This window comes from Galleria mellonella, unplaced genomic scaffold (assembly GCF_026898425.1).
Source record: "Galleria mellonella isolate WM207_F2 unplaced genomic scaffold, CSIRO_AGI_GalMel_v1 utg121, whole genome shotgun sequence".
NCBI classification, from domain to species: Eukaryota; Metazoa; Arthropoda; class Insecta; order Lepidoptera; family Pyralidae; genus Galleria; species Galleria mellonella.
The window spans coordinates 355,052-374,612 of NW_026441983.1; the positions used below are offsets into that span (position 1 = coordinate 355,052).

The 19,561-nt window shown below is 38.7% G+C and overlaps 2 protein-coding genes across 2 annotated transcripts; one reads left to right on the top strand and one right to left on the bottom strand.

Annotated features, from left to right (window-relative positions):
* The first annotated feature begins 1,523 nt into the window (after nucleotides 1-1,523).
* LOC113516569 (thioredoxin-related transmembrane protein 2 homolog) lies at nucleotides 1,524-8,155 on the top strand. Its single transcript, XM_026900995.3, has 4 exons — nucleotides 1,524-1,896; nucleotides 3,630-3,890; nucleotides 5,902-6,036; nucleotides 7,016-8,155. Exons 1-4 carry the CDS (start codon nucleotides 1,604-1,606, stop codon nucleotides 7,122-7,124), a joined length of 798 nt encoding a protein of 265 aa, XP_026756796.1. The 5' UTR covers nucleotides 1,524-1,603; the 3' UTR covers nucleotides 7,125-8,155.
* A 967-nt stretch (nucleotides 8,156-9,122) lies between these two features.
* On the bottom strand, nucleotides 9,123-12,932 carry LOC113516572 (UPF0669 protein C6orf120 homolog). The gene is made up of 4 exons (XM_026900999.3): nucleotides 12,515-12,932; nucleotides 11,284-11,375; nucleotides 10,760-10,897; nucleotides 9,123-10,284 (listed from the first exon to the last, which is right to left on the bottom strand). Exons 1-4 carry the CDS (start codon nucleotides 12,841-12,843, stop codon nucleotides 10,166-10,168), a joined length of 678 nt encoding a protein of 225 aa, XP_026756800.2. The 5' UTR covers nucleotides 12,844-12,932; the 3' UTR covers nucleotides 9,123-10,165.
* Between the last annotated feature and the right edge of the window lie 6,629 nt (nucleotides 12,933-19,561).

Sequence of the window (19,561 nt, forward strand, 5' to 3'; positions counted from 1 at the left end):
AGCTTATACTTTCAGATTGATGTCATAATTTCAAGAAAATGTAGTAGTTTGGTTTAAGAATCAAAATTACTGGTTTTGTCACAGTTAAAGTTTTTTTTTTTTTTATATATATAATAAGCGACTATTGAACGAAAATGGAATGCTTAATAGTTTTATAAAATATTCCGAGTGGTAACCAAACAGGCGGCCCATCTCATGGCAAGTGATAACCGTCGCCTATAGACACGATCAGAGTGCCTACCATGAAATATTTTCTGAAATTTCGGAGCCGTACGAAACACAAATTCGATGTTAATATTACATAATACATAAGCAGCCTGTGGGTTGACTATACACAGCGGGCATACAGCGCTCTGCGTGTTCAATACAATAATGTTTTCATGGTGTTGTTGCGGCTGCCACGTTTTTGTACTGCATCCACAATGTTTGCAGCGGCATGGACAGGTGACTTCTACGCCATCAGACGCAAACGGATCGCATATCTTTTATACCGATTGCGTGGCAGCAGTAACAGCATTCTGTGGGCATTGTGTAATAAATACGATAGCCCGATCCTCTCATTGTGGCTCAAAATTATTATAGGGGCCATAAAATGAATTTTGTATTTTTTTTTCTACTAACATAGGTTAAGTCAATTGTTACTAACGAGAATGGATCTTTGTAATCTATAAATAAAGAATTATTATTATTATTATAACGTTTAAAAATATTAAATATTTTAAAACACGCACATATTTTATTATATTGAAAGTCTATATGTGGGCAGAATACGTGATGGCATTTATGCTATTTAAACTATAATGCACAGTGTACGGTAATTCTAGTTACATTTGGCAAACTTAACACCGGACGGTGTTCTCTACCAATCGACTATTGGGCGAACAGAGAAAAAGGTAGGCTGTGCATTATTGAATAGAAGAAAAAAAACAATATATATTCATATAGTTTATCCGAACAATAAGTACTAGTATATATTATCCTTAGTTTCGTGTATAATATAGTATATTTTATATATATAAGTATATTTGTTGTATGTATATATTTTATTTTTTATTTAATTATTGATATTTTTTTATATCAATAATTATTAGTACCGCATTCGTGTATTCTGACACGTCTCTATGGTTGACTAAATGAATAAATAAATATAATTAGATTGATTATACATACACAAAATATATAATATATCTATTTATTGTAATATACACATTATAATAAATATATAAAATACGATATTAAATAATTAATTGTATTAAAAGAGCAAAGAAAACAATTTAGGACTCACAGTAATCAGTAGTTTTTTTTAATACATGACATTGAAATTGTATACCCCCCAAAGATTTTTGTAATACCTTGTTCTTAGGTAGACGCTGCCCGTGCTTACGGTATACGCCGGCGGACCACCAGAAAAAAGTTCAAGTTTGACCGTTAACAGATTGCATATCCCTAGATTGTAATCTATGGTTAAATCTTTTTTCACTGTGGTGGCGGTAAAAATCAAATGTCAATTTGACAAAGGATATTTCAACATCTATCTAATACCCATATCTTACGTCTCCTCTTATTTTATCACAAAAATAATTCAAATTATTAACACAAAACAATGTCTTTTAATAAAGATTTGCGGCAATTAATAAAGCCGTATTATTGGATTAACATTTTACTCAGTGTTTCTTACGTTGCAAGCAAGCGGACGTCCGTAATTTGTAATTTCTTATTCCCCGGTGCCGATTGTGAACTAGACAGTCATGAGACGGAAATATTGTTTTTCTTAATTATAGTTGTGATGCTGAGGACTCGTAAGGCGGGAAGTGTGACAATGATCAATTATTTGTCGTCCTCGTTCGTTTATACGAAGATTACTAACTTAATCCTGTGGTTTTATGCCGATATAAGGTTTGATTTATTTTAACTTAGCAGTGGCATACAAATTAAGGGAAAAGGAAATGTTAATAATGTGATCTAACTGTCCCATTGCTAACTATATACCCTATCAGCTCGAGGGAAACTTTGTACAAAAGTCGATTGCTTGGGTACCTCTGTCCCACTCGTGTTTCTACCGTGAAGTAGTTGTGTTTGCATGGCTGTGTTTCGATTTGAAGGGTAAGATATTGCGTGAATTTACTGGGTACAGAGGAATAACACCTGAGTCCTCAGAAATGGCAGTAGACAGTATACTCTGTTATGTCCATGGTACTGCTCATGTCTATAGGCGACGGTTACCACTTACCATCAGGTGGGTCGTCAGCTTGTTTTCCATTCTAAGTTGTACCATTATACCATTTTCACCCATCAAAAAAAAAATTATTGCCTATAGACATGAACAACTCTGTGAATATTGCACACAGCATTTTATGGTACTCCTCATGTCTATCTTGAAGACTAAGGTGTAAACCACCAAACCCTGTAATTTTACTGATATGTCCCTTCAAATTAAAACAGCCATGCACACATAAAATACAAGCGAGAATGATACCTGTTAGAACTGTTTTAGAACAGAGAACAGTTGCTTTCTCTTTTTATCACTGTTTAACTTCATTTATTTCTAGATACAAGAATAACGTAGTCTGCCTAACAACAGGAATCATGATCTCTCGGATAGATCATGCACAGTCTTTAAAACAATTATTTTATTTTAGATGTTACATTTAAATAATAAATATACATAATGTTAACAGAGACTTTAAAGAGTAGCTGTTGAGTTTCTTGCATATTCTTCTCAGCAGATAACAGTATTCGTATCCCACCAGTAGATTTTTTATTTTATATTATTTTAAAGGTTCACCTTCTTCAGGTATATCAGTCCTATTGTACCCTGATCTGATTTCTCAAACAAAACTTTATCTACTTTCCCTAGACACATAAAGAGAAGAATTAATGGGCATCAATAATTTACAGAGATGTTCAAAAATTTCTGGTTTAAGTTCAACTAACATAGATTGAATAAGACCAACATTCAATTTATTTAAGTTAAAGTGGCGCAAGAGTTCTTCTCTTTCCTTCGTGTTAATACGACACTCTAATAGAATATGATTCACATCATCGATGGTATCACAAGTTTGACAATGGGGTGACAAGGACTTTCCCATCATATGTGCAAATTTTTTTGATGGATAATGACCAGAGCGTAGAGGAACAGCTAATTTAATAGTGTACCTATTGATTTTAATTCCACAAAATCAAGGAATATGTGGAGGTTCAGCCTGAATAGTTTTGTACCAAATGTCTTTTTCTTTTGAAATTTCGTTAAAATATTCTTTCCAATCTTTTTGACATTGATTTTTGAATTTAGATATATAATCAGTAAAATGTGGTAATGACTGATGTTCCCTACCTTTCTCTATGCCCAGTAGATTTATAAAAAAAATTGTAAATATGTCATCTTTGAATAAATATAATTTGAATTTAAACTCACATTTACTAAATATTTATATACTCTTTACTGAACTTGTAAATTACATTGTTAATACATTTATAAATGTTGTGAGCAAAGGTGGACTTATCTCTGACAGAGATCTCTTCCAGTCAACCCATTACAGCTGGGAAATATGTCATTAGCGGGCAGCTAAAACAAAAAAAATATGCATAAACTTTTATTTATATTTAAATAAATAAAAACTCCATTACAGATACGGTCTGCCATATGGAGCAATAGTGATCTTATGTGCCCTACTGCTCCCCGAACCAACATACTCCGGTCCAGAGCATATCACCTACTTCCGCGGCCAGCAGTCTCTTGAAGATGAACTCAAAAGGCACAAGACAACATGGCTAGTCTGTCTGTACGCGGCGTGGCATCCAGCCTGCGTCAACTTCGCTCCAGTCTTCGCCGAATTGTCAGCTAGTTACAGTTTGGATAATTTTAAATTTGGAAAATTGGATGTGGGCAGGTAAACACTGGGATTTTTTAAACAAAAAATATGAATAATAAATTTGTTATAATAGTTTTTTTTTTTTATATAATAAATATATGAATGCACTGAAACACTCCATAGTATCCCTCAAACATAGCCATTTCCGAAAGATATGCCTTTTTGCCCTGTAATTTTACTGTCTTGTCCATTATGTCCTTCAAAACGCAAACAATTTTTTCTTATATATATAATTGTATATTTGTATACTTGGATAGATGAGGTCGATCATAGAGGACTTATCTTGTTTTACCATTCATTATTATGTACTGTTACCTAAATATCACAAAATAAATAAATGAAATAAATAAACCATGCATGCATAGTTACCATAAACAGGATTGGCTCAAAACTATCAAAGCAGACTACTTTTGGTTGATTGAAATTAAATATCCTAACAGAATTTTACAGGGGGAAAGGGATTGTTAGTAATGGAGACTGAGAATCCCATTGCTAGCAATATACCCAACCAGGTCTACCTCCTGGCAGTTCCCCCTGGAAACTATCATGGTTTTTTTTTTTTTTTTTTTTTTTTGATGGGTGAAAATGGTATGGTAACCCCGCCTGCGCTAACGGGATACGCTGGCGGAGCACCAGTGAAGGGTGATAGATGAGAATGAAAACAGGCCAGTTAGCCCATCATGATGAATTCATCAGGAATTAACCATGATAGTTTCCAGGGGGAACCGCGAGGAGGTCGACCTGGTTGGGTATATTGCTAGCAATGGGTTTCTCAGTCTACATTACAAACAATCCCTTTCCCCCCAACTATCATGGTTAATTCCTGATGAATTCATCATGACGGGCTAACTGGCCTGTTTTCATTCTCATCTATCACCCTTCACTAGTGCTCCGCCAGCGTATCTCGTTAGCGCAGGCGGGGTTACCATACCATTTTCACCCATCAATAAAAAAAAAACAGCATTTTACATAGTTTTAAAACCATTACCAATATGCCATAAATATTTTATCGCTCACGCGTATAAGTGGACGCTTTCACCGGAACAGCGATTAGACGACAGCTGGGCTATTCATGAATAATCATCTGCAACAACAACCAGTCATAGGGGGGAAGGGATTGTTAGTAATGGGGATTAGCAACCCTATTGCTAGTAATAAACCCTATCAGGTCGACCTCCTCGCGGTTCCCCCTGGAAACCATCATATTATTATATTCTTTATTGCACTAAAACATACAGTAACAACAATAAGTTAGCAAATAGTTAGCAAAGGCGAACCATCGTGATTGGTTTATTGTTGAATTTGTCACGATGGGCTAACTGACCTGCTTCACCCTCATCTATCATCCCTCACTGGTGTCCCGCCAGCGTATACCAATAGCGCAGACGGGGTTACCATTTCATTATCATCCATTAAAAAAAAAAAACAACCAGTCATAGGAGTGGTTCATCACGTCATCGTGAGAACGCCAATTATAACGCAGAAGACATTTACGCGATATACCCTAGGGTACCTCCACGCGGTACCCCCTGGAAGCCGTCATGCTAAATTCCAGATGTATTCTTCACTATGGCCTAACTGGCCTGCTATTTCATTATCTACCCACCCTCCTCCCAAGGGGGAGGTTTATGTTCAGCAGTCGATATGTATATGAAAATGTAATAGCTCTACATTTTTTTTTATACAACTTTGAATGGCAAACAAGCTGACGGCCCACCTGATGGAAAATGGTAACCGTCGCCTATAGACATGAGCAGTACCATGCACATAACAGAGTATACTGTTTCGCCCATGATACCCCCCATGCGTTGCCATTCCTGAGGACTCGGATGTTATTCCTCTGTACCCAGTAAATTCACACTATATCCCACCTTTCAAACCGAAACACAGCCATGCAAACACAACTGCTTCACGGTTGAAACACAATTGAGGCAGAGGTACCCAAGCAATCGACTTTTATACAAAGTCTCCCTCCGGTGAATTTTTGGTGATAATATATGAAAAACTAATATGAAGCTTTTCACTATAGGTACCCCGAGGCAGCTGCAAAATACCGGATACAGGACGGCCCGACCAGCAGACAGTTGCCTACAGTTCTTCTATTCAGCGAAGGTCAAGAGAAAATGAGAAGACCCCAGCCAGATCACACTGGAAAACTTCAGAAGTGAATAATTCATTTTTATTTTTTTTTATTCAATTTAAAATGATTAATAAGCTGGTGCTCTACTTAATGGGAAATGGTAACCATCACTTGTAAATATGGACACCATAAAAACAGCAGGATACCTTGTAATCTCCAGGGTGCTGGTCAGATGTTACATACATGCACTTTTTATTAATAAAAGAGCAAATTCTTTTGAAAAAGGGCATGATTAATAGATTAATATACAGTTTACAAATGGGGGAGGAGGGATTGTTAGTAATGGGGTCTAACTTCCCCATTGCTAGCAATACACCCTCATTTCATCCTCTTTGGGGGGAAAGGGATTGTCAGCAATGAAATTTGACAGCCCCATTGGTAGCAATATGCTCTATCAGGTCAACCTCCACGTGGTTCCCCCTGGAAACCATCGTAAACAATTCTTGTTGAATTCGTCACGATGGGCTAACTGACCTACTTCATCTTCACCTTTCATCCTTTACTGGTGCCCTGCCGCTATATACCGATGGCGCGGGTGGGGTTACCATTCCATTATCATCCATTAAAAAAAGTTCGTGCTCGTGGTCCTCCCTGTAAACTATCATGTTTAATTCCAAGTAAATTGATTTTTTTTTTGATGGGTGAAAATGGTATGGCAACCCCGCCTGTGCTAACAGGATACGCTGGCGGAGCACCAGTGATAGATAAGAATGAAAACAGGCCAGTTAGCCCATCATGATGAATTCATCAGGAATTAACCATGATAGTTACCAGGGAGAACCGCGAGGAGGTCGACCTGGTTGGGTATATTGCTAGCAGTGGGATTCTCAGTCTCCATTACTAACAATCCCTTTCCCCCCCAAGTAAATTGATTAGGGTGTGCTAACTGACCTGCCTTTTCATCCTTATTAATCTTCTCTCACCGGTATCCTGCCATTCCATTATCGTCCAATTAAAAAGGACTATTTACAAATATTACTTAATGTTTTTTTTTTTATTTCAGATTCTTATTCTCAAAAGATAATATGAAAGCGGCCTTCGATATAGACGGCCTATACCAGGAATGCAAAGAGAAGCTTTCAAATGCCAAAAATAATAAGAAGACTGAGTAGACCAGTAAAAGACCGAGTAGACCGAGTAGACCAACAGTAGACCGAGCGTACCTAAGCACGATAAGTATTGTAATGACTCGACAAATTAGTTAAACGCAAGAAATACTATTAACCTATTGCCTAAGTGAATAATGTACACCTAAGTGAAGCTTTTCTATTTATTTTAAGACAATTTCGTTATATGCACAATATCTGATTTGTATTTTTTTTTTTATATTTAAATAAGTTACATTGAATCTCTTATTTAGGTTCGACCAAGTAGTAAAACTGTTTGCTGTGTGTATTCCGGCATAAAATGGGCCACCGCTTCCTTTCCCATGGGTTTTGTAAGAGATGAATAAGGGACGGTGTAGGATGGGCAGCAACGTTCTTATTAAAACATCTCCAAGTGTCTTGCCAAGCGTGGCAGCTACTAGCAAACCTCCCGTTATAGGGAAGGCTTATGTCCAGCAGTGGACAGTTAGTAGCTGGAATATTAAGTAGTAAAACTGATTATTTTGTTCAATCCCTTTACCATTATTATTATTAAAAAAAAACCAGGTTTTTTTTTTCAAACAGAAAAACCTGTGACACCGCGACCTTTCCATGGTCTTTTGTGCTCGCCCTTTCTAAAGTTCGCTGCTAATTTCCTATCAGTGATGGGAATTTTAAGATGTTCTTTGTAGCGATGTTTTTTATCTTACGATACAGAGTGTGTTTTCCAAAGGAGATCTCACTATTATAAAAATTGATTCATTGATATTTTTTTTTATACAACTTAGAATGGCAAACAAGCTGGCGGCCCACCTGATGGGAAGTGGTAACCGTCGCCTATAGACATGAGCAGTACCGTGGACATAACAGAGTATACTGTTTCGCTCATGATACTCGTTATTTTTCGTGAGTTCTCCCATTATTCGTTACCTATTCTCTTATATGTCTAATTATAAGCGTTGTTAAAGTATATTAATAAATTTGTGTTCAAATTTACATTAAGTATGTGTGAAATTGCTTTAAATAGTTTTTTTTTTAAATAAATATTTATTGTTTAACCAATATTTCTTTTATTTAAGTAATGCTACCATTAAAAGGGTTACCCGTATAAAAAATATATAAATACCCTGTGAAAACAGCTAGGCGACAATACACTGTATACACTGGCGGGGCATCAGGGAGTATAAAAAGTGAGGATGAAAAGACAGGTCAGTTAGCTAATCATGATGAATTCATCAGGAATTAACCATGATAGTTTACTAACAATTGCTCCCCCCTTGGGCGTTGGATATTTTTTTTTTTATAGGTGAAAATGGTATAGTAACCCCGCCTGCGCTAACGGGATACGCTGGCGGGGCACCAGTGAAGGGTGATAGATGAGAATGAAAACAGGCCAGTTAGCCCGTCATGATGAATTCATCGGGAATTAACCATGATAGTTTCCAGGGGGGACCGCGAGGAGGTCGACCCGGTTGGGTATATTGCTAGCAATGGGATTCTCAGTCTCCATTACTAACAATCGCTCCTCCCTTGGGCGTTGGATTATTATGGATGTCCATTGCCTGGTATCTCATATCACTCTATCTCGTATCTTTTAAAACACGTCCGAAGTTTAGCAATCAGTAAGGTCAGATGAAAGCTGCTTCATTCCTCACCAATTATCTCTCACTGGTGCCCCGTACAGCATATGCCGAAAGCGTGGACAGCTCATTCCACTATCACCAATTATGAGATTTTTTTTTAATGGGTGATAATGGAATGGCAACCCCACCCGCGCTAACGGTAAACACCGGCGGAGCACCAGTGAAGGATGATAGGTGAGGATGAAGCAGGTCAGTTAGCCCATCGTGACGAATTCAACAAGAATTTTATTCACGATAGTTTCCAGGGGGAACCACGTGGAGGTCGACCTGATAGCAATGTCGAACTCCATTGCTAACAATCCCTTTCCCCCCCTACCAATTATGAGATAGAGTAGTACAGTACTTAACAGGGGAATTACAAATCTATGAACAAACACACAAGTAGAAACAAAAATGGATTTATTTTAAAAATATTTAATGACTAGAATTAATAACATAACAGCTACAATAAATTAAAAAACAAAAATTATAAATCCTGAAGTCACCATACACGTTACTTCCATTACTGTCCTATAGTTAACTTTAAATTGCCCAAAATACTGAGTCCAACACACCGATGCACCATCGAACGGCGGGCATTCCATTTACGGAAGACAAAATTTCTTGAGCCACGTACACGAGTTACATTGTAATGTTTTGGAGGAAACGAGTATATAGAATACCAGAGGGAGACTTTGTACAAAAGTCGTTTGCTTGGCCACCTCTGTCCCATTCGTGTTTCAACCGTGAAGCAGTTGTGTTCGCATGGCTGTGTTTTGGTTTGAAGGGTGGGATATGGCGTGAATTTACAGGGTACAGAGGAATAACACCTGAGTCCTTAGGAATTGCAACGCACGGGGGGTATCATGGGCGAAACAGTATACTCTGTTATGTCCATGGTACCGCTCATGTCTATAGGCGACGGTTACCACTTTCCATCAGGTGGGCCGCCAGCTTCTTTGCCATTCTAAGTTGGATGAAAAAAAGTTTTAAAAACAAGTGATACATTTATAGAAGCGTTCTAAAATTTACATTTTATATTAAAGATACGTTCCTCTTCAAGTCTCTATTCGCTCGCTCTGCATGACCTAGTCGACACAGGCGATGACGCACGAATAAATCCGAACGCAGTAACGATTTGCTATTTCAATAAACGATATTTAATATAACCGTTATTGTGCCAATTTATAAATATTTAATATATCTATATAATTACTGGAAAACCCCCCCTAAAAGGGGAGGCCTATGTTCAGCAGTGGACAGTTACCGACTGATATGTTGGTAATATATATAGATATTGCTATATATCACCCTTCCTTAAGTATCAGCAGATGAGAAGGACAATTGAAACTAAAGCCTCCATGCCAAATACAATGTCTGAGACCCGTGTCCAACAGTGGACGACGACGGGTTGTCATGCTGAGTGCACACAGGACTCATAGCTGCCTACAGGACAAAGGTCTCGAATATCATGTCCAATATGCTCAACAACTTCATGAGACGCGGTTTGTTTTCCTCGTCTGTCTTCTTCTGAACTTGCTTCTCGCGACTTTTCTTGTCTTGATCTGAAAATAATAATAAATTAATGTTATATTTTATATATATACCAGAGGGAGACTTTGTACAAAAGTTGATTGCTTGGGTACCTCTGTCCCATTCATGTTTCTACTGTGAAGCAGTTGTGTTTGCATGGCTGTGTTTCGGTTTGAAGTGTGAGATATGACAGTGATTTACAGGGTACAGAGGAATAACAGCTGAGTCCTCAGGAATGGCAGCGCATGGGGGGTATCATGGGCGAAACAGTATACTCTGTTACGTCCATGGTACTGCTCGTGTCTATAGGCGACGGTTACCACTTTCCATCAGGTGGGCCGTCAGTTTGTTTGCCATTCTAAGTCGTGTGTATATATATATATATATATATATCATCATCAACTACTACTGACTACTACTGTCAACCCCCCCCCCCCTTGCCCGCGTAGCTAAGCTACGCTCTGCAGTGGACAAATAACAGCTGATATGATGATACTGCATAATTACCAGATCTCTCAGTATTCCCTTGATGTGCCTTCTCGATGGCCAGCACCTGCTCCTCGCTCAGCACCGTGCTGGTGTCCAGGAACACCTGGATGCTGTACTCCGAGAATATATGGGACCAATGGCCGAATACGCCAATACCTGTTGACATAATTATATATACTAAAACTAATGGACTTGGCAAATTAATTTTTTTTTTATTGGATGAAAATGGAATGGTAACCCCACCTGCGCTAACGGGATACGCTGGTGGAGCACCAGTTCCTCAGGACTCAGGTGTTATTCCTCTGTACCAAGTAAATTCATGCCATATCCCACCCTTCAAACCGAAATATAGTCATGCAAACACAACTGCTTCACAGTTGAAACATGAATGGGACAGAGGTAGCCAAGCAATCGACTATTGTACAAAGTCTCCCTCTGGTAAAACACTGGTCACTATTAGCATTTATTAAAAAAAAGCCCATATACTCTATTTGGTATTGTTGATCAAAAGCAACAGAATGGAAAAACGAAAGTCAAGCTACCTATTGGTCTGGGAAAGTCAGCCGGTATGTTGACCATGTCGGGGCCACACGTTGCTGAACTGAAGTTGTTCCTGTCCACCTCGTAGCTCGGTCTGCAATTGACAAATACAATATCTTTCTTTCACATACATTACTAACATAAACATACATACAAATACAAAATTTACATAAATATGTGTATAATACATAATTTTTTTTTTTATACAACTTAGAATGGCAAACAAGCTGACGGCCCACCTGATGGGAAGTGGTAACCGTCTCCTATAGACATGAGCAGTACCATGGACATAACAGAGTATACTGTTTCGCCCATGATACCCCCCCCACGCGTTGCCATTCCTGAGGACTCAGGTGTTATTCCTCTGTACCCTGTAAATTTACACCATATCCCACCCTTCAAACCGAAACACAGCCATGCAAACACAACTGCTTCAAGGTTGAAACACGAATAGGTCAGAGGTACCTAAGCAATCGACTTTTGTAGAAAGTCTCTCTCTGGTATATAAATAAACACAAAGGGAACGCTTAGTACCAAAAATGGTAGTTCAAAATACATATATTATACTTTGTAACAATGTTAAGACATTTATGTAGTTTATTTTTATACAATTGTCAATACTCACACATACACAGACAGAGAGAGAGAGAGAAAGCACAGTATACCGTGTATGAGGAAAAAACTATATGATCAGTGGATACTCTTAGGCCCTGAGGGTATCCACTGACCTAAATCTGTTACTTATTAAAATATGTTTCATTAACAAATTCCTTTTTTTAGTCCAATGCACCATCATTTACTCTCTGTTTAGTAATGGTTAACTGGTAGTGAATCCTATCAGTCATTACGTCTGCCCCGTAGACATATTTTGTGTGAGCAAAAGAATAAATAAAAAATCCAAGGTTCACAATCTCATTCAAACACTGAAGTAACGCTAGTTTTTTTTTTAATGGGTGATAATGGAATGGTAACCCCGCCTGGGCTATCGGTATACGTTGGTAAAGCACCAGTGAAGGATGATAGGTGACAACGAAAGCAGGTCAGTTAGCCCATCGTGACGAATTCCACTAGAATTAACCACAATGGTTTCCAGGAGGAACCGCGTGGAGGTCGACCTGACAAGGTGTAGTGCTAGCAATAGGTCAGTTAGACTCCATTACCAACAATCCCTTTCCCCCCAGTAACCTTAGAGTTGGCTTGATAAGTAAGTTTTATTCATTTCTGAACACCGACCTTATACTATCAGAAACGTAGAGATCCGCATCACCACTCAGGGAAGTCAATTCCACCAGCAAAGGACCAGTATGTCCAAGTTGCCAGTAGGAGAAGTTACCAGCGCCAACGGCACCAACTACTGTGTCCAGAAGCACTTTGTCAGTCTCAATTTGAACATAACCTGACAATAAAGAAGATAACGTCGATATACATATGATTCCAAGGAATACTAGTATAAATTCCCTACGCATAATGCTCAATTTTGAATTTTGTAATCGTAAACAATGTAAAAATTTATTTCCTCTTTTAGCCCCTAGTCTCGGACAATTGAAAACTGTCACTGTCATTTGTCCAATTGTCACTGTCACAGGCTGATTTAAAAAAAATCTCTTCTTTTTCAATTGCAGCTACGGCACAGATATATCATTATGTCAATGAGTTCAGACAATGGTTATTTTGATTTTTTTTAATAGGTAAAAATGGAATAGTATCTTCGCCTGCGCTACCGGTATCCACTGGCGGGACATCAGTAAGAGATGATAAGTGATAATGAAAGTAGATCACTTAGCCCATGATAACTAATTCCACAAGAATTAACTACGATGGTTTCCAGGGGGAACCATGTGGAGGTTGACCTGCTAGGGTATATTGCTAGAAATGAAGCTATTAGGCTCTATTACTAACAATCTTTTTTAGGTTAGGCTTCGACGGTGGTCTAAGAGGGACATGGTTAATAATAGAATGATATCCTCGCCTCCGCTAACGGCATACGCTTGCGGGGCACCAATGAAGTGTGATAGGTGAGAATGATAAGGCAGGTCAATTAGTCCATCGTGGTAAATACACCTGGAATTGAGCACGACGATTTCCAGAGAAGACCACGTGGAGTTCTGGTAATTTGTATTAATAATAATCCCTCTCCGGGGGGAAAGGGATAATTAGTAACGGAGACTGAGAATCCCATTGACAGCAATATACCCAACCAGGTCGACCTCTTCGCGGATCTCCCAGGAAACTATCATGTTTAATTCCTGATGAATTCATCATGATGGGCTAACTGGCCTGTTTTCATTCTCATCTATCACCCTTCACTGGTGCTCCGCCAGCGTATCCCGTTAGCGCAGATAGCGGGATTACCATACCATTTTCACCCATAAAAAAAATCCCTCTCCCCCCGTACATGTATTACTTTTATCGATTTATACTGATTAATGTATTTTTTATCGTTTTTTTTTCCTAATCACAATAGTATATTATCATAATGTGACTGGTGATTCAATATTTTATCAATCGAGTCGTTTAAGATAAACTTGTCTTACTAAATACGTAACAATTCATTGATTAGTTTTTCCTGTTCTGTGACCACCAGGTCAAAAACTAGAAAACGACGTGGTCTTCATAAAAGCCATCATGGTTAATTTTTTTTTTATTCAACTTAGAATGGCAAACAAACTGACGGCCCACCTGATGGAAAGTGGTAACCGTCGCCTATACACATGAGCAGTACCATGGACATAACAGAGTATACTGTTTCGCACATGATACCCCCCATGCGTTGCCATTCGTGAGGACTCAGGTGTTATTCCTCTGTACCCAGTAAATTCACGCCATATCCCACCCTTCAAACTTCTTTGAATTCGTCACTATGGGTTAAATAACTTGACTTCATCCCATTATCCTTTACAGTGTACACTGTTAGAACAATTGAAACACCATACGCCGATGGCAGTGTAAGAACAGCACCCCTGTTGTCGGGTCCCCAAATTGGACCACAATAATGGAGAGATGTTTAAATTACAGAAACAATGGCTCGTAGTGGTCCTCCCACGAATTTACACCATTTGTTTGTTTTTATAATGGTTGCGTCCCGTGTGAAATACATACATTTATTTACAGCATTTGTAGGGTACAGAGGAATAACACCTGAGTCCTTTGGAATGGAATGGCAATGCTTGGGGGGTATCATGGGCGAAACAGTATACTTTATTATGTCCATGGTACTGCTCATTTTTTCTTTTACAACACAAGGGGCAAACGAGAATGCGGCTCATCTGATGGTAAGTGATTACCGCCGCCCATGGTCACCCACAACACCAACGGCATTGCAGGTGTGCTGCCGGCCTTTTAAAAAGGAATATGCTCTTTTCTTAAAGGTTATGTTGGCGTATCGGTTCGGAAATACTGCTGCTGGAAATTGATTCCGAAGGGTGGTTGTGCGTGGGAGAAAGTGCCTTGAAAAACACACAGTGGAGGACCGCCACTCGTCCAGATGGTTGGGATGAAATTTTAGTTTATGGCGGATTCATGTTTCTGCCAAAAAAACATATATACCCTATAACATATACACTTGTTTACAAAAAAACCTTGAATTATATACATTTACATTTCGTCTTGATTGTTTATTTGTATAATACATATACATTGTTGCGTTAATACTCTAATTTTTAAGTTAAATACTCTTTTTTACTGACATATGTAATAAAAAAAACAAAATTCATCTTATATTCACGACTAATCGAACAGGGGCCCCCTCAAGCCAAGGTTCGTGACATTTTGTCCGCTCTGCCACACCATTGTTACGCTTCTGGTTGTATATAACACATGGCACACTTTATACATTGATACACGCGAGCAAAGCCACAGGAAACAGCTAGTTTAACATAATTATCAACTACTCATATCAATATATTTATCTTGTAAATTTAAAACGTCTTCCGTTCAGATCGAGAGGCATAGATAAAGAATAATCCGTATTAATACATATATTAATCTCTCCGCTAATCAATAATTCTTTTTTTTTTTTTTAATAATTACTTTATATTATATCAATTTAAAAGCATTAAAGAGGACACAAAAGGCTTCAGCAGACCCAAAAACAACCAAAATTGATCACAAGAGACGTGAAAATTCACTTAATAACACTTCCTTTCTAAGACACGATTGACCTTTTTTTTTTCAACTTTTTTTACAACATTCCAAACTACGCAACCCGCCACTATCCTCGCAAGTCTCTTTCGCACACACCGCAATAAAAGAGACAGCTGATGCGACGTAAACAAAAAGTGCAGACGGTGCATCAGCTGTTCTATATTTTTTTTAGGGAACAGGTTTGTCTACATACAGCTATATCACAGAATGGATCTTGTGTTCTGTGGCTATATTATTATTAAAGACGGCTGGAAGATGGAATCTAAATGGATACAAATTTTATTAATGCTTGATAATGGTATGGTAACCCCGCCTGCGCTATCGGTATACACTGGCGGGGCACCAGTGAGGGATGATAGGTCAGGATGAAAGCAGGTCCGTTAGCCCATCGTGACAATTTCTATCAATCTCAACATTGTCTAAATGTAGATGACTGAAATAATGATCTAAGTAAATTGATGTTAATTGAACTTAACTTTTTGCTAAGTCTTGCTGATAAAATTTCAACCATAAACTAAAATTTCATCCCAACCATCTGGACGAGTGGCGGTCCTCCACCGTGCGTTTTTCAAGGCACTTTCTCCCACGCACAACCACTCTTCGGAATCAACTTCCAGCAGCAGTATTTCCGAACCGATACGACAACATAACCTTCAAGAAAAGAGTATATTCCTTTTTAAAAGGCCGCCAGTACACCTGCAATGCAGTAGGTGTTGTGGGTGACCATGAGCGGCGGTAGTCACTTACCGTCAGGAGAGCCGCATGCTCGTTTGCCCCCTGTGTTGTAAAAAAAAAATTTCAAATTTTTTTTATCGTAAATACAATAAAATTTTTGCATATAAAACAGAAGTTTATTTTTTAGACCTAAATAACCTTTTTTGCTACTGTTTTGCTACAATTAAATTAGTTTTTTTTTTTTGTAGGACACAATCTTTGTAATACGAATAGTCCTTATAAGTTGGGGGGGAAAGGGATTGTTAGTAATGGGGTCTAATAGCCCCATTACTGGCAATATACCCTCTCAGGTTGACCTCAACGCGGTTCCCCCTGGAAACCATCATGTTTGATTCTTGTCGAATTCATCATGGTGAGCCAACTGCCTGCATTCATTCTCACCTATGATCCTTCACTGGTGCCTCGTCGGTGTATACCGATAGCGCGGGCGGGGTTACCAATCCATTTTCACCCATTAAAAAAAAAGTCCTCTTAATTTGGGGGGGAAAGGGATTGTTAGTAATGGAGACTGAGTATCCCATTGCTAGCAATATACCCAACTAGGTCGACCTCCTCGCGGTTCCCTATCATGGTTAATTCCTGATGAATTCGTCACGATGGCCTAACTGGCCTGTTTTCATTCTCATCGATCACCCTTCACTGGTGCCCCGCCTGCGTATCACGTATCAAAAAAAAGTCCTCATAAGTTTGGGAGCTACGATGCCACAAACGAACATACACACAGCCACACAAATACATAGTTAAACTTCGAATAACCCTCGATAATAAAAGTAGCGAGTCTGAAATGTAGTTTACCGCGCCCCTAGTCGATTCTTTCCCCTCAGTTTATTAAGCGTCCGGGTCCTAAACCAGGGCCGGATTATTTCTTGCCAGGGGAGGAACAAATGTATTACGTAACCGATTATTTAACACTAATTTCTTTCTAATTTCCAAAGACGTTTATTTTTTTTTGATTGGCAGTACCGTGGACATAACAGAGTACTGTTTCGCCCATAATGCGTTGCCATTCCTGAGGACTCAGGTGTTATTCCTCTGTACCGTGTAAATTCACGCCATATCCCACCCTTCAAACCGAAACACAGCCATGCAAACACAACTGCTTCACGGTGGAAACACGAATGGGACTAACTGACCTGCTTCATCCTCACCTATCATGTTTCCCTGGTACCCGGCCAGTGTATACCGATAGCGCAGGCGGGGTTACCATACCATTATCACCCATTAAAAAAAAAACTCTCATTCATTCGTATTTAATTTACTATTATTTCTATATTAATACGTTATATTTTTATTATATATATATACATACATACACACACAAACACACACACACACATATGAGTCATGCGAGTGCTTTTAATGTTTTTCCCCCCAAAAGTGCCCTAATCTGGCCCTGTGCCCATCGATCCCCGTTCAGCCGGGACCAGCTCTCCTCCCGCCCCCCTCGACCGGTTAGCTGTCCCTATTCGCCTAACGTTTGCTAGCTTTCACCTTTTAAACTTTGCTTGTTAACCGACTGTTAAAAAGGGAGGTTCGTATTTTGTTTATTTTTAAATTTCACACAAATTTATTTGAACGCATCTATTGCTGAGTTTTCTTTTTAACCGACTTCAAAAAATAAGAGGTAATCGATTGGGTTGTTTTTTTTTATGCTCGTTACCTCATAAGTCCGTCAGTTGTGAACCAACTTCGATTTTTTTTTAATCTTGTTATTATTTCAGCCTTTCCCATAAAGGGAGTTTTGCCAGTAATTGCCAAGCTTGGCAGGCGGGTTGGCAACCGTAGTTAAGCTTTTAGAGATATTTTAAGAGGGATACTGCTGTCTATCCCTCCAACATAAGCTCCCTTAGTCGCCTCCTACGACACCTACGGGAAAGAAAGGTGTAAGCCACACCTTTCTTACTTTATGCCGGGACCGACACTGTAAAAGCCTAACTGCGGTTACCAACTCGCTTGCCAAGCGTTGCAAATACTAGCAAAACACCCCAAGGGGAAGGCTTATGTCCAGCAGTGGACAGTTAAGGGCAAATGTGATGATATCCCACGTACAGACGTCGGCTAGTAACAATTTTATTATATTAATTCGATAACGTATCACACTGCATAATGTTGGCATTTCTTGGTTACAATAACACTCGAATTTCGTGACTATATCACGTTTTTTCAAATATTATGTACTTCTTCTGTTATCTGTGAGTTGTAGAGAAAAAAAAAGCCCGTCAATTGCGAGTCGGACTCGCGCAACGAGAATTCCGTACAAAATCTTGTACCGTGAAGCAGTTTTTGCATGGCTGTGTTTCGGTTTGAAGGGTGGGATATGGCGTGAATTTACTGAGTACAGAGGAATAACACCTGAGTCCTCAGGAATGGCAACGCATGGGGGGTATCATGGGCGAAACAGTATACTCTGTTATGTCCACGGTACTGCTCATGTGTATAGGCGACGGTTACCACTTTCCATCAGGTGGGCCGTCAGCTTGTTTGCCATTCTAAGTTGTATAAAAAAAAGTATTATACTAGGATTTATAGCGAACGAAATGTTAGGCTCCATTTGCTGAGCCGATTTCGATACTAACTAAAACCCAAAATTGAGTTCATAAATTCGGTATTTTACTTCATTGTGTCTACTATGAAATATATAATTCTAAGTAGCGGGGGAAAGGGATTGTTAACAATGAAGTTTGACAGCCCCATTGCTAGCAATATGCCTTATTAGGTCGACCTCCACGTGGTTCCCCCTGGAAACCATCGTGAACAATTCTTGTTGAATTCGTCACGATGGGCTAACTGGCCTGCTTCATCCTCACCTATCATCCTTCACTGGTGCCCCGCCGGTGTACACCGATAGCGCGGGTAGGGTTATCATTCCATTATCATTAATTAAAAAAAAAATTCTATGTAGCTATTTCTCTGAACCTATCTCTTAATGTAATTTAAATTAAATCTGATTAATTTCTAATATATAAAATTCTCGTGTCACAGTGTTTGTTACCGAACATCTCCGAAATGGTCTTACTGATTTTGATGAAATTTTGTGTGTGTATATGGGGTAAGTCTGAGAATCGACCAACAACTATTTTTCATACTGTTAACGGTGACCCACCCCAAAATATTTTTTTTACCTTTTTTAACAATTTTTTTTTTATTTTATTATGATTCAGCATTGAAAAATACGTACAGCTTTCAATTTGTCACCCTTTTACGATCAACCCCTGTTTTTTAATCGAGATTTTTATATTCCGCAATAGGGTTGCAATATTTTAGATACTACGTACGGTACAACAGTTTTAAGTAAGATTTGATTGGTACCTTGTGCTGTGATGAACAGGATCACTTCCATCGCGCCGATTGAAAATTGGCCAATTTTACTTTTTCGATGTTTAGTCATAGCACAATTAATTA